Below are 16,715 nucleotides of genomic sequence, written 5' to 3' on the forward strand. Positions count from 1 at the left end.
TGGCTCCCAGGTGTCTTTTATACAGGTAATGAGCTGAGATTAGGAGCACACTCTTAAAGGTCACTGTGGGGATTGATGCACTTATTGATGAAGCCAGTGACTGATGTGGTGTACTGCTCAGTGCCATCGAAACGAATCCCAGAACATATTCCAGTCTGTGCTAGCAAAACAGGCCTGCAGCTTAGCATCTGCATCATCTGACCACTTCTGTATTGAGCGAGTCGCTGGTACTTCCTGCTTTAGTTTTTGCTTGTAATCAGGAATCAGAAGGATATCATTATGGTCAGATTTGCCAAATGGAGGCTCAGGGAGAGCTTTGTACACATCTCTGTGTGTGGAGTAAAGGTGTTCTAGAGTTTTTTTTTCTCTGGTTGCACATTTAACATGCTGGTAGAAATTATGTAAGTTTCCCAGCATTAAAGTCCCCGGCCACTAGGAGCGCCACCTCTGGATTAACATTTTGTTTGTTTGCTTATGGCCTTATCGAGCTCATTGAGTGTGTTCTTAGTGCCAGTATCGGTTGGTGGTAAATAGACAGCTACCAAAAATATAGATGAAAACTCTCTTGGTAAATAGTTTGGTCTACAGCTTATCATGACATCCTCCACCTCAAGCGAGAAATACCTCGAGACTTCATTAATAAGTCGAGACTTCATGTACATAGCTGTACACCAGATGTTTTTGACAAATAGACACAGACCGCCACCCCTTGTCTTACCGGAGGCAGCTGTTCTATCTTGCAGATGCACAGAAAACCCAGCCAGCTGTATGTTATCCAGGTCATCGTTCAGCCACGACTCGGTGAAACATAAGGTGAAACATAAGATATTACAGTTTTTAATGTCCCGTTGGTAGAATAGACTTGATCGGAGCTCATTCAGTTTATTCTCCAATGATTGCACGTTGGCTAATAGGACTGATGTTAGAGGTGGTCCACAATAGGAGCCCATAAAACGGCAGCCATCTCCTCCTGTGACATTATAATACCTTGAATATAATATAATACCCTTTGATGAAGAAAATACCAAAAGGAATGATAAGTTAAGGAATGGTTTGCAATGGTTAGGAATGAGACATTCTCTCTTCATTTGCCAGGAAATTCTTCATGTTTTGATGTTATATGGAGTGTGGTAAGATTCACCTCGGTGGATGTTTAAAATATTTAGGGAAGCAGTCATTTCTGAGATGAAATAAGAGTAATCCAAATGTTTGTTTGAGTCTTTGATTTTTCCAATGTGATGTGGTTTGTGTAACTTGTCTGTAGATTTACAGTTTGATCGTCAGTCGTAAACGCTAACAGAGGGCAGTATATCTGTGTGTGTGTGTGTGTCCTCTAAGTTGTTTGTTACAGTTTTCTCCAAAAGACATGAAAGACGCTGTGCCTCTGCCCCACTGTCAAACATACAGCCATTTACTTCCCTCTGATTTACACACACACACACACACACACACACACACACACACACACACACACACACACACACACACACACACACACACACACACACACACACACACACACACACACACACACACACACACACGAGATTCGGCTGTCTTGTAATTTGAAAGCACTTTAACTAATGACTCACACTAAGAGGAAGAGTTGGACCCCTGGAGTGAGAAATACCACAGAACAGACATACCGACCGAGAGACCCAGACACACTGTCAGACACACCCGATCTCTAGACAGTAAGACAGGGTGCAGATAAACATCAACCAGTAACATTAATCATCTGCTCAGAAATGCCTTGAAACTGACCACAAGGGGCAACAGTGAGCGCTATTAGCATCAAGTAGGCTTGGGTTTCGCTAGGGCACTGTGAACAGGGGTGGTGGATTGGCATAACATAATCCCATGACTCCAGCTCCGAAGGTCATGTGTTCAATCCCAGTGGTAGAAGGAGCAACCCAGGGTGTCAAAAACTCTTTGAAATGTGATGTTTGGAGAAAAGTGCAAAAATGTCTAACTCTGCAGTGAGACTGTAAGAGCTTGTTGATTCAGGGCAGTTAGGTCACACAGACAGTAGTCATTACATGATAAAACACCACCATCACCCCAAAGAGACACAACAACAGCCCATGGACTCAATACAGATAATGGCTGGCCCCTATCTGACACATCACAGAAGTGTTCAGGTGTAGTTAGAAGCTCTCTATTGCTCCTTCAATGACTGTTTCATCAGTAGTCAAACATGAAAAGCAAAAAGCGGTCAAGGCACAAAGACCTCACAGACACATCACAATAACTGCACACACGACATTTTTTACGTGTCATTGCACACTTTACACCTCACTCACACACTGCAACAACTCGGCTTTCACACACATATCACAGTCCCTCTTGCTCAGCTCTTTCCTTTTCTTCTCCACCAACAACTCACAGACAGCCCACATTAAACACTCTCTCTCTTTCTCTCTCTCGCTCAGTATCCATCTGTGTGAGAAAAGTCAACATGTGTCTGTGTGATATTCCTCTCTCTGTATTCAGATCTCAGTGTAAACAGTGCTCATCAGCCTTCCTGGTTCAATTAATTTCACTGCCCACAAACCTCTACAATCATACACACTCTCACACACATCATACACACACATACTGTTGTCTCTACGGTACCACTGACAGTTCTGGCATTCAAGGAACTCAAACACACAACATGTGCACTCACACACATGCACACACACACACACACATTTGCTCTGGTGGGCTAAAGCCAAATGTCTGGAAGTGGACTTCACATCTGCATCCTGTTAAACTCACTATTAACCCCCTCCAAACACAACACTGGACACACATTGTCCCCCCATCCCAAACTGGAAAGTTCCAGCCTGAGCTAAAGACAATTGTTTAGAGATTCACTTAAATTGAGAATAGCACAGATCATTCCTTTCTAACAGGACCATATGTTCTTCCTGTGGTTACTGTTTCTCCTATATTCATTAGCACACGTGTTGTAATATAAAGTAAGTCTGTAGCTTGGTGTGTTTTTACTCTAATGTAATTTCCATGTTTTGGCTGTTAGTTAATTTGGGGTGATGCAGGCTTATGGGAAAAGTTAACACACCAGAACTTAATATAAACATGTGTCAAATGTATCCTGCCATTTCTCTGAATGCAGCATGAAGACCATATACTGTAAAAGACAGAGCAGAATGCATAGCTAATTTATGAGTGAAGTGTTTTCTTCTCTGTATCATACTGTATCAAATGCACAGTCCCACTAAACACTGTCAATTCCATTCCCCAAAGCCAAAGATACAAAATGTGTCATTATGCCACAAAGATAGTATGGTGAAGAAGGCGCAAACAGAGCCTCTTCAAGCTCAGGAGGCTAAAGAAATTTGGCTTGTCACCTAAAACCCTCACAGATTTTTACAGATGCACAATTGAAAGCATCCTGTCGGGCTGTATCACCGACTGGTACGGCAACTGCAACGCCCGCTCTCCGGGGGAAAACTACCCACCCTCCAGGACACCTACAGGACCCAATGTCACAGGAAGGCCAAAAAGATCAAGGACATCAACCACCAGAGCCACTGCTTGTTCACCCCACTATCATCCAGAAGGAGAGGTCAGTACAGGTGCATCAAAGCTGGGACCGAAAGACTGAAAAACAGCTTCTATCTCAAGGCCATCAGTCTGTTAAACAGCCATCACTAGCACATTAGAGGCTGCTGCCTATAGGCATAGACTAGGAATCACTGAATGGAACACTAGTCACTTTAATAATGTTTACATATCTGGCATTACTCATATATGTATACATTGTTTTTCTATACTATTCTACTGTATCTTAGTCCGTTCCGTTATCGCTCGTCCATATGTATATAGTCTTAATTCATTCCTACTTAGGTTTGTGTATATTGGGTACAGTGGCAGATTTAGGTATAGGCGGCATGGGCAGCCGCCCAGGGTGGCATCTTGCCGGGGGGGCCGTACAAAAAAAAATATATATAATAATAATATTCCGAATGGTGACATTTGCGCGATCTGTTTTCTATCGCTCATTTGCACATCATGTCAATGATATCATGTCACCATGTGGGACAATTAACCTTGTTGGAGTGGGCGTCCTGATTCTAGTTTGTGAGCAAGGCATGCTACTGCCTGGGAAGGTCTCCCACTCAGAAGTACGAGATGGGGAGGGGGCGGGGGTAGGTTTACCTCAGGTCTCCCCACTGGAAGCCTGAGGTGGGGGAGCAGGGGAATCTATCAAATAGCGCACCTAATGCAATTAGTAATGCAAATAGTTGTGCAATTCAGTTTGTGTGTTTCTTGTTTGAAGTGCAATAATCAGGTTCTCTTCTTTATAAGTGTGTTATTCTATTTGTGTATTTGTGCAAATTAGTTTTATTTGTGTGTTTTTTGTTAGCAATAGGGTAATGGTGTAATAATTGGATTCTTTTTTATATGTATTTATATACTACAATTGGTTTCTATTTGTCTTTGTTACTTCTTTTTTATATTTACAGTTGAAGTCGGAAGTTTACTTACACCTTAGCCAAATACATTTAAACTCAGTTTTTCACAATTCCTGACATTTAATCCCGGTAAAAATTCCCTGTCTTAGGTCAGTTAGGATCACCACTTTAATTTAAGAATGTAACATGTCAGAATAATAGTAGAGAGAATGATTTATTTATACGTAAAGGCTGAGCGGCCTTTCAGGTTATGTCGATATAGGACTCGTTTTACTGTGGATATAAATACTTTGTACCGGTTTCCTCCAGCATCTTCACAAGGTCCTTTGCTGTTTTTCTGGGATTGATTTGCACTTTTCGCACCAAAGTACGTTCATCTCTAGGAGACAGAATGCGTCTCCTTCCTGAGTGGTAGGACGGCTGCGTGGTCCCATGGTGTTTAAATTTGCGTACTATTGTTTGTACAGATGAACATGGTACCTTCAGGCATTTGGAAATTGCTCCCAAGAATGAACCAGACTTGTGGAGGTCTACAATTTTGGCTGATTTCTTTTGATTTTCCCATAATGTCAAGCAAAGAGGCACTGAGTTTGAAGGTAGGCCTTGAAATACATCCACAGGTACACCTCCAATTGACTCAAATTATGTCAATTAGCCTATCAGAAGCTTCTAAACCCATGACATAATTTTCTGTAATTTTTCAAGCTGTTTAAAGGCACAGTCAACTTAGTGTATGTAAACTTCTGACCCACTGGAATTGGGATACAGTGAATTATAAGTGAAATAATCTGTCTGTAAACAATTGTTGTTAAGATTACTTGTGTCATACACATAGTAGATGTTCTAACCGACTTGCCAAAACTATAGATTGTTAACAAGAAATTTGTGGAGTGGTTGAAAAACGAGTTTTAAATGACTCCAACCTAAGTGTATGTAAACTTCCGAATTCAACAGTAAGTCTTATTTTTGTTTATATTTTTTATATAGTATTAAATGTTAGAATTATTTATTTGTGTTGTTCCAAATGTCTGAATAAAAATTACAGTTAGTGCAGAATGGTGTTTTTTTTTGTTGTTGGCGTGGGGGGGCGCTGAAGGGGGGGTTCGCCCAGGGAGCCATACAAGCTAGAACCGCCACTGATTGGGTATATGTTGTGTAATTTGTTCGATATTACTTCTTAGATACTCAGAGCTAGAAGCACAAGCTTTTCGCTACATTCGCAATAACATCTGCTAATCACGTGTATGTGACCAATAACATGCGGTAAAGCATGGGAAGTTTGCAAAGATTTTCGGAACACTTTGATTCAGGTCCAGAGATGTCTGATAGAGGAAACTCGCCTTGCCAGGGGGTCATAAATGAAATCCACACACACACACTTCCAGCTTTTGAGAACGTGTATGAGTCCGCGTGCGTGCGTGCATGTGTGCGTGCGCGTGTGTGTGGGGGAGGGGTACATTTGTTCATCCTCAGACACTCCCACTTTCTCTTTCCTCCTCTGCAGCGTGCCTTGTATGCACGGTGCATAACTTCAACACTCCGACACACTTTCACAGTGCGATCTGGACTCTACATCGAACAGATTATTGGACAGGTATCGTTAATCATGGATTTGAAATATTTGGCGGTTATGGCTGTGCTGACTGTGGCGACATACGCTCCTTTCTCACAAGGTAGGCTACGGTGGATGAGTTTAGATATTATACATGTTTTTGGTTATTAAAATAAAGCATTCGTGTAATTGTTTGGATATGTTTTTATGCCCCCGTGGGGTGGTTCTGTGTGTGCCCGAGGCGCTGCATGTTAAAAGGTTGTTCTAGTGAGATGCACCTGATGATTTGTCATTCTACTGTTTATTCCACTATCAGATATACATTAGTCACTAGTAATTAAAATAATCTAGTCTATTTGATTTGTATTAGCCCTAGCCTAACCAATTGTCTGATCGCGGTGCAATTAAATATAGTGTAAACTATTTTATGGAATTTATTACGTCTGTTTTGAATCATTGAAAGAGTGGGATCACCAACAACCAATATGCTTTATTTGATTATTGATTATTATAGTCTAGTTCCTATGTTCACTTTGCTATAGCCTATGCACATAATTGTATTTTCAACTAAACTGTTCGATGAATGGCTCTTTGAATTTCCCCTCGGAATATCATATATTTCCAGTTATATTCCCCATGAGCAGCAATAACAAGTGGCATAGCGCATGTATAGCCAACCCGTCGTGCGTAAAGCAACACCACCAGGACACTAGAACTCTAGCAGTGTGTGCATATAGGCTGTCTGTAGCGCAGCAGACCTCAGTCGGATTGCTGATTAATGTGTATTTGTCCTCCCTTTTGTTACCATTTAATTACCCTCAAGTTAGCCTCCAACACAAAGCCAGTGCGATAGCGGTGCTGGCGACATCACTCAGCCGGGTAGATGGCTCTCTACTGCGGCCTCTTTCTCTTGGTAATGCGGCTGGTTCAGGTGTCGCGTCATTAGAATGACCTCAGGGTACTTCTTTTGTGGACGGAGAGGGTTATCCAGGTTGTTATCACCTCACCTGATGACCGTTAAGCACCGGGGCTATAGTGAGAATTTGTCGATGAAGAAGAGGGTTGAAACTGAAACTTGAAACGTTTTTAAATTGTGCAATAGCAGAACTACATAAAATATTATTTAATTGCATTTTCCCTGGAGCTGCTCTATAAAATTCGTTGCGTCTCTTAATAAAGATAATCTATTAAACAGGCTGCAAATATGCAAATACCCCGAGATTGTATCTGGACAGGCAACGGGATCTCACCGATTTCGAGTAAAATCGAGTAAAAACTATTGCAAAATATTGTGCATTTTTGTGAGATCTCAGTCATGACAAAGCTACAAATGAAACGAGAAGACACATGCGCCTCGAACAACCAACATGAACGAAATGCTGCAATAGGCCTACCGTTTGCACAATTTCATGGAAAATATGTGTGAGATTTAGGGACAGGATATAACCTACTAAACCCTTTTCAAAAAATGTCTGAATGCTGTCATTTGCCTGGGCTGCATAACGTGATCACCCATAAAATTATTTTTTAATGAATGGTTTATACAAATATGTCAATTCAATAGAGAATTGCATCAGAAAAACATTTTACATTTACATTTTAGTCATTTAGCAGATGCTCTTATCCAGAGTGACTTACAGTAGTGAATGCATACATTTCATTTCATTTCATGCATTTTTTTTTGTACTGGCCCCCGCGGGAATCGAACCCACAACCCTGGCTTTGCACACACTATGGTGGTGTTGCAAACACCATGCTCTACCAACTGAGCCACAGGAAAAAACAATGGTCCAAACCCCATGTCTTTACCATATACACTGAGAATACAACACATTAAGAACACCTGCTCTTTCCATGATACAGACTGACCAGGTGAATACAGATGTCACCTCTAAAATCCACTTCAATCAGTGTAGATGCCTTGAGACAATTGAGATATGGATTGAGTTTGTGCCATTCAGAGAGGGTAAATGGGGAAGACAAAATATTTAAGTGCCTTTGAAAGGGGTAATTATTTCTGTATTTCTTCCTCCAATATGATAACGAGAGGGTGTCAAGCAAATGTATGTGGATGGAATCTAACACATCATTGGTTGATCAATGCCACAGTACGTTACTCGATTGCATTTGCCTGGGCTGCGTTCAGTATTACAGAATGGTGTTCAAAGTTTAAAGGCCATGTTTCACATTAGCACCCCCCTCCATCCCCCCAAACAATAATGTGTAGCGTATAGCTAGCTATGTCTCAATATAATATGTCCCTTTTTGGGGGGGATAGCAGATAAAATCTATATGTTGCTGTGCTGCAGGCACACAATAAAAACACACAAAAACAACAAATGGAACATTGTCCTTGCTTGATGTAGAAACAGATCAACAGTTTTGGAACACTGTGCCATTGACTGCCTGCCTGCACTAGGTGGCTGTGTTACGAGTGGGCTGCTTTTGACAATAAGGCACCGGACTACAGTCATATTGTTTTAAACATAGAAGAAGACCAAGAGATGGGAGTGGTGGCCTACTCGTGTGGAGGCGAAAAAAGATGACGGAAGCGCACGATGAAGTGGATTCTGAATCCAATGGCGGTAGAATCAAGGAGAATTGGAATATTGTCCAAAAGAATGGATAACGGAGCAAATTAGTGTACAGTGATGAGAATGTCCCTTTGTATCTAGTAGGAGGTAGGGTTTGTTAATGAGGAGCAGCTGAGCAGATTACCAATCTTGAAGAAACCGTTTGAGATATCCAAACTGGTGAAGAGAGTGCTGGGTACATTTACATTTACATTTTAGGCATTTAGCAGACGCTCTTGGTTTCAGGATCGGGCTTGTTTAGATTTTTGGTGCTTCTGCTGATCAGAAGGAACGTACGTTGCGTCTCACCCAATTTGATAAGTGTCATTTGTGTCTCTTTGGAACAAAGTACCCCTCAAGGGTGGCGTTTCTGGCGTTTCGAGGGAAGTCGATTTTGAAGAGATTAAAAATATTCCTGGAGTGATTGATGCACGCCGGATGAATCGTGTGGTGAATGGTGAAAAGTGAAGAGTCTATCTGTTCTTTAGTTTTTTGATATGGAGTCTCTACCTACTCAAGTGCAGTTGGATTAAATAAACTACAGAGTCAGAACATTTATCCCAAGACCAATGCAGTGTGATCGTTGTAAAGGGTTTGCAGAGGGGAGAAGCCGATATGTCCTACTTGTGGAAAAGATAATATCATGTGTTTTAAAAGTGAGGGAAATGTTGCAATTGTGTTGGGAACCATGAAGCTACATCTTTCAATTGCCCGACAAGGGTAAAAGAGAATGAGGTGGCCAAAGTCAGGGCTGTCCAGAGCATTTCATATGCAGCAGCTTTTGAAAGGGTTGAGGATTTGAATGGTGCTCCTGATGAGTCCATGGTGGAGGATAGGCCTTCACTGCAGGCTGCAGGGGTTGCCTTTCACCCGCAGTACCCTGACATTTTAAAGGTTACGAGGGTGGGCTTTGTGGCCTTTATAGCTATGGTGATTAATGGCACTGTCAAGCTAGAGAAGTTACATGGAATATTGTCAGTAGAGCCTGAGAAGGGAGATATGGAGATTTGAAAGAAGTAAGAAGTGAGAGTTTTGTTTTTGCCAATGTACTCTTTTTATTTAGTTGGATTAAGTTAGTTTCCCTATCACATATGGATTTTCTTTTTACCTTGTTTTGGTTTTTCAACCTGTCCAGTTGGTGTCCGCCATACACCTTTTTGGGTTGTAGTCCGCCATAAAACCCACAGAAGAAGAAATGGGAGTAGGCAAGAAGTAGTCGACCGGGATGTGCGAGAGGAATGTCCAGCTGGCCAGAAAAGCATGGTAAGCTAACGTTACTGAGTGAGTATCAAGCTAGCTAGCTTGGCTACAACTGATAAAGTCGTGGTGGCCAGCTAGCTGCGTTTTACAGTCAGACTCTGTTTTACAGTTAGCTAGATAAGGAACTAAACTGCAAGTATCATAAACCATTATTATATAGCTAGCTATGGTAGATAAATATCTGTCAGATGTAAAGCAAGCAGTATTGTGGCACGTGTAAGAGGCAATTCATGTTGGCTAGCTCACATTATCTAGATAACTTATTAAGCAATAGAGTGGATACTTAATATGGTTATCATTTAGTTAGCTAACTACATTTGATAATTCTTGACATCATCCATCTTTGAATCAGTTTGGCTGCAAAATTCGGTGTCATCAATGACCGACATCTAAGCTAGCTAACTACAGTCAAATAAGGAGGAGCATGTTGTCATGATGGAATAAGTCACCTATGTGAAGCTAGCCACAATAAGGATTAGCCATAATAGTGAAATTTGCTGTTCGCCTTAGTGTTTGTTAGTGAGATGAGACGCGGTGCCATAATATAAATATCTTAGCTAGCTATAAATTCACATGTACGCCATGTAATTTGTCATAGCTGTTATCACAAATGGCATGTATACTTTTAATCAGATCTAATGTTGTCATTTAGAGACATGAATGTCAAGTAGGCAAACTGATAAATGAATCCTAAATACAGAAAATGTTATTTTGTTAATCTTGGCAGGGTTGTCAACTGATTTCTTGGAGCCTGGTGGAGATAGATGCAAACCTACCAGCAGGACATTCCTCTGCATCCAGGTTGAGGCTTGCTACCAGCAGGAACATGGAGCACTCTGTCAGTGAGTCATGATATTGTTTTCCTTTACATTGCATGAAACTAGGGAGGAGGCCCTGGGCCAGTGGGAGGTCAGGGTTGAGGGCTGGCTCTCTTTCTAGCACTTACTACCCTTATCCATCTCTCCAGGTGCTACAGAGACAGAATGGTCCAAGGACCTCCAGAGCCTTTTGACTAACTAACTGCGATCTTTCCAGAGCACAGAGAAGTAGGCTACACTCATATTAGTATACTCAATGCACAATGTAAACCTACTTCACTATGGTAGTTCTGCCTGTGTGATAACATAGCATATTATCAAGGGCCGCTGGTTGGATTGGATTTACTGTACTCACGCCAAAACTCTTGCTCTCCCCTCTCTGTAAAAATCTCCCAGACATTTATCAAAACTAACATGTGTCCATCCCCTTATCCCCAGATGAGTCTGCGGGGCTATGGAACTTTAGAGCAGCACATCAAAAGACCTACCACCCTGTTGTCAGCTATCTGCAGACAGTTCCCTGTGGAAGGATGCAACTACAGTATCAAGGCTTTCAAAGGATACATTTTGGGGATGAGTTTTGTATAAACACATTTTATTGTTGGATTACAATACTACTTTTTCGTAGCATGTTCGTAACGTTGGGTCTTCACACTACCTTTCACTAACTTCTGTTGTAACTTAAACACAAAGACAAATACAACACTTGGAGCTTCCCTGTAGCTCAGTTGGTAGAGCATGGTGTTTGCAACGCCAGGGTTGTGGGTTTGATTCCCACGGAGGGCCAGTACAGAAAAAAATGTATGAAATGTATGCATTCACTACTGTAAGTTGCTCTGGATAGGAGCGTCTGCTAAATGACTAAAATGTCATGTAAAATGTGATTCTAAAGGCAATGCAAGTCTAGGGTGAATACATTTTTATTAATATACAGTGCATTCGGAAGGTAATCAGACACCTTGACTTTTTCCACATTTTGTTATGTTACAGCCTTATTCTAAAATGGATTAAAAAAAAGATATCATCAAAACAACACCCCATAATGACAAAGCAAAAACAGGTTTTTGGAAATTTCAAACAAACCTAAATATCACGCTTACATAAGCATTCAGACCCTTTACTCAGTACTGTGTTGAAGCGCCTTTGGCAGTGATTACAGCCTTGTCTTCTTGGGTATGACACAACGACCTTGGCAAACCTGTATTTGGGGACTTTCTCCCATTCTTCTCTGCAGATTCTCTCAAGCTCTGTCAGGTTGGATGGTGACTGTCGCTGCACAGCTATTTTCAGGAATCTCCAGATATGTTCAATCAGGTTCAAGTGCGGGCCTCAAGGGCATTCAGAAACTCCCGAAGCCACTTCTGTGTTGTCTTGGCTGTGTGTTTAGGGTTGTTGTCCTGTTGGAAGGTGAACCATCGCCCCAGTCTGAGGTCCTGAATGCTCTGGGGCAGGTTTTCATCAAGGATCTCTCTGTACTTTGTGTCATTCATCTTTCCCTTGATCCTGACTAGTCTCCCAGTACCTGCCGCTGAAAAACATACCCACAGCATGATGCTGCCACCACCATGCTTCACTGTAAGGATGGTGCAAGGTTTCATCACGTGATGCTTGGCATTCAGGCCAAAGCATTCAATATTGGTTTCATCAGACCAGAGAATCGTGTTTCTTAGTCCTTTATGTGCCTTTTGGCAGTCGTGCATTTTACTGAGGAGTGGCTTACGTCTGGCCGCTCTACCATAAACGCCTGATTGGTGGAGTGCTGCAGAGATGGTTGTCCTTCTGGAAGGTTCTCCCATCTCCACAGAGGAACTTCCCTGACCAAGACCCTTTCCCCCGGTTGCACAGTTTGGCCAGCTTTAGGAAGAGTATTGGTGGTTCCAAACTTCTTCCATTTAAATATGATGGAGGCCACTGTGTTCTGGGGGACCTTCAATTCTGCAGACATTTTTTGGTACCCTTCCCCAGATCTATACTTCAATACAATCCTGTCTTGGAGCTCTAGGGACAATTCCTTCGACCACATGGCTTTGTTTTTGCTATGACATACACTGTCAACTGTTGGACCTTATATAGACAGGTGTGTGTGCCTTTCTAAATCATGTCCAATCAATTGAATTTACCACAGGTGGACTCCAATCAAGTTGTAGAAACATCTCAAGGTTGATCAATGGAAACAGGTTGCACCTGAGCTCAATTTTGAGTCTCATAGCAAAGGGTTCGAATACTTATGTATAAGGAATTCTGTTTTTTAATACATTTGCAAAAATTTTCATTTTGCCATTATTTGGTACTGTGTGTTGATTGATAAGGGAAAAATATATATTTAATCAATTTTAGAATAAGACTAACGTAACAAAATGTGGATAAATTCAGGCAGTCTGAATACTTTCCAAATTCACTGTATATCAGATACATCACACAGGTGTGTCAACTAAAATATATATCCCAGACAAGATTGAAGAATGGGGCAAGAAGACAAAGTGAATATAAGTCAGTGATTGTGACCGTAGCAGTTCATATGAATTTGAGTGGTTACATATAATAAACTCAGCAAAAAAAGAAAAAACGTCCTCTCGCTGTCAACTGCGTTTATTTTCAGCAAACTTAACATGTGTAAATATTTGTATGAACATAACAAGAGTCAACAACTGAGACATAAACTGAACAAGTTCCACAGACATGTGACTAACAGAAATGGAATGTGTCCCTGAACAAAGGGGGGGTCAAAACTGTCAAAAGTAACAATCAGTATCTGGTATGGCCACTAGCTGAATTTAGCACATGCACTGCACCAGATTTGCCAGTTCTTGCTGTGTGATGTTACCCCACTCTTCCACCAAGGCACCTGCAAGTTCCCGGACATTTCTGGGGGGAATGGCCCTAGCCCTCACCCTCCGATCCAACAGGTCCCAGACGTGCTCAATGGGATTGAGATCCAGGCTCTTCGTTGGCCAAGGCAGAACACTGACATTCCTGTCTTGCAGGAAATCACACACAGAATGAGCAGTATGGCTGGTGGCATTGTCATGCTGGAGGGTCATGTCAGGATGAGCCTGCAGGAAGGGTACCACATGAGGGAGAAGGATGTCTTCCCTGTAACGCACAGTGCTGATTGCCTGCAATGACAACAAGCTCAGGCCGATGATGCTGTGACACACCGCCCCAGACCATGACGGATCCGCCACCTCCAATCCCGCTCCAGAGTACAGGCCTCAGTGTAACGCTCATTCCTTCAACGATAAACGCGAATCCAACAATCACCCTTGGTGAGACAAAACTGCGACTCGTCAGTGAAGAGCACTTTTTGCCAGGCCTGTCTGGTCCAGCGACGGTGGGTTTGTGCCCATAGGCGATGTTGTTGCCAGTGATGTCTGGTGAGGACCTGCCTTACAACAGGCCTACAAGCCCTCAGTCCAGCCTCTCTCAGCCTATTGCGTACAGTCTGAGCACTGATGGAGGGATTGTGTCTTCCTTTTGTAACTCGGGCAGTTGTTGTTGCCATCCAGTACCTGTCCCGCAGGTGTGATGTTCGGATGTACCGATCCTGTGCAGGTGTTGTTACACGTGGTCTGCCACTGCCAGGGCGATCAGCTGTCCGTCCTGTCTCCCTGTAGCGCTGTCTTAGGCGTCTCACAGTACAGACATTGCAATTTATTTTCCTGGCCACATCTGCAGTCCTCATGCCTCCTTGCAACATGCCTAAGGCACATTCACGCAGATGAGCAGGGACCCTGGGCATCTTTCTTTTGGTCTTTTTCAGAGTCAGTAGAAAGGCCTCTTTAGAATCCTACGTTTTCATAACTGTGACCTTAATTGCCTACCATCTGTAAGCTGTTAGTGTCTTAACGACCGTTCCACAAGTGCATGTTCATTAATTGTTTATGGTTCATTGAACAATCATGGAAAACAGTGTTGGATTTTTACGAATGATCTTTGAAAGACAGGTTCCTGAAAAAAGGGACGTTTCTTTTTTTGCTAAGTTTCATGTTGACAGAATGGCAGCGAGACAGAGAGAGACTGATGCTGTACTTCCCAGTAAGGCCCTTAGGCCACAGTCAGGCAGCTTGTAGATTTGTCACCATCCAGGCCCATGTCATAGCATGCAGTGATAGGGAGATGACAAGTGTATTATATACCTTTCATCACGAAAGTCATTTTAGAATTTACTACGTATGTTGCTGAACAATTCAACACTTTTTGTTAGTGTCATTTGCTTAGTTTCCATCCAATTGGTGACACATTTTCATCCAAATATTCTAAAATCTGTATAAAAACTATATGCGCATTTTCCCACCAGAGATGTTTCCATCAAATTGACTTGTTGCAGATAAATGGCTCTGCATGATGACGTAGTGCACATAAAAATACATAGTTTAAATTCCCATGTACCCGAAAAAAAAAAAAAAATAGTTCAGAGTTTCCATCACGTTTTCAACTCTACTGATAGTTTTCTCACAAAAATTTTTTGCGTTACCTAATGAGTGTGACCACTATGGAATTGGCATGTGCTCTCTAGCCAACAGCACATTCTCACTAATCATTATTCACGATGCAGTTAGGATTATCCGTAATCATGGTAGCATCTACATTAGAAACATATTATATTCTTATTTACAATAAAATTGACTCCAAAATGACACAATACACTATTTACCATTAATTTATATTAGGCACAAAATAATCTGAAACACAACCAAAACGAACAGGAAATGCACCCAACAAAGTCCTGCTATAAGAGTTATGAACTTAATATTTTGTAATCTTAACAGTTGTGTTCTGTGGGCGTAACTGAGTTGGCTGATACCCCATTTCATAGACCCAAGATCCATAGGTAAGGCTGTACATTGCAATATGAATGTCCAATACGCACAACAGACTGACTGGTGAGGTGATTTCCCACAGTCAAAGTCCTGCAATATGAGCTACAATGTAATATTTGTAAACTCTTCACAGTTGTGTTCTCTCGGTGTCACTGAGTAGGCTGATACCCCATTTCATGGACCCAAGATCCATAGGTAAATAGGCTGAATAGTGAGGTGATTTCCCACAGTTAAAGTCCTGCAATAAGCGCTATGATGCTAATATTTGTGTAAACTCTTCACAGTTGTGATTATTTCATGGATCCAAGATCTATTGGCAAGGTTGTACAATGCATGTAATACACCCCCATTATCTAGTCCAAATGTAGCATGATTCCACTATTTGTATCAGTGTCAATGAGTGACTTTTATTTTGAAGGCGAACCACAAATTATACTATTGTGGCTATTCATTATTGTGGCTAGCTTCACATAGCTGGTGCAAAAGCGATCGAAGCAACGTGCCATTACATTGTTCAACCAATGGTGAGTTAGATACCACCCACAGATGTTTGATTGACACCCCCTCATTATCATATTGGAGCAAGAAAGCATAAATAAATTCTGAATATTTAAATAATTAGATATTACAAAGAAGCATTGTTTCTTTGCTTCATACTCGTCGCCAATCCCACTGGCTCCAGGTCATCTGCAAGACCCTGCTAGGTAAAGTCCCGCCTTATCTCTGTTCGCTGGTCACCATAGCTGCACCCACCCGTAGCACACGTTCCAGCAGGTATATCTCACTTGTCACCCCCAAAGCCAATTCCTCCTTTGGCCGCCTCTCCTTCCAGTTCTCTGCTGCCAATGACTGGAACGAACTACAAAAATCTCTGAAACTGGAAACACTTATCTCCCTCACTAGCTTTAAGCACCAATTGTCAGAGCAGCTCACAGATTACTGCACCTGTACATAGCCCATCTATAAATAGCCCAAACAACTACCACTTCCCCTACTGTATTTATTTATTTTGCTCCTTGCACCCCAGTATTTCTACTTTGCACACTCATCTACTGTCAAATCTACCATTCCAGTGTTTTAATTGCTATATTGTATTTACTTCGCCACCATGGCCTATTTATTGCCTTAACCTCCCTTATCTCACCTCACCTCAATCCAGGCCCAGCAGTGCCTAGCTCCACTCCTACTCCCCAGGCGCTCTCTTTTGATGACTTCTGTAACCGTAATAGCCTTGGTTTCATGCATGTTAACATTAGAAGCCTACTTCCTAA

At 41.9% G+C, this 16,715-nt stretch overlaps 1 protein-coding gene and 1 long non-coding RNA gene across 2 annotated transcripts in view; both read left to right on the forward strand.

Moving 5' to 3' along the window:
- The first annotated feature begins 5,925 nt into the window (after positions 1-5,925).
- The window catches only part of LOC115152958 (stromal cell-derived factor 1), a 43,102-nt gene continuing 32,312 nt past the window's right edge, over positions 5,926-16,715 (forward strand). Inside the window, exon 1 of the mRNA XM_029697911.1 lies at positions 5,926-6,094. Within this exon, the coding sequence (XP_029553771.1) occupies positions 6,028-6,094 (67 nt within the window). The 5' untranslated portion in view covers positions 5,926-6,027. The remainder of the gene's footprint in view (positions 6,095-16,715) is intronic.
- On the forward strand, positions 10,462-11,376 carry LOC115152959 (uncharacterized). The gene is made up of 3 exons (XR_003867615.1): positions 10,462-10,648; positions 10,774-10,852; positions 11,063-11,376. It is a non-coding gene; the product is annotated as an uncharacterized LOC115152959 (long non-coding RNA).

The sequence above is a fragment of the Salmo trutta genome, chromosome 18 (genome assembly GCF_901001165.1).
Source record: "Salmo trutta chromosome 18, fSalTru1.1, whole genome shotgun sequence".
Lineage (NCBI taxonomy): Eukaryota > Metazoa > Chordata > Actinopteri > Salmoniformes > Salmonidae > Salmo > Salmo trutta.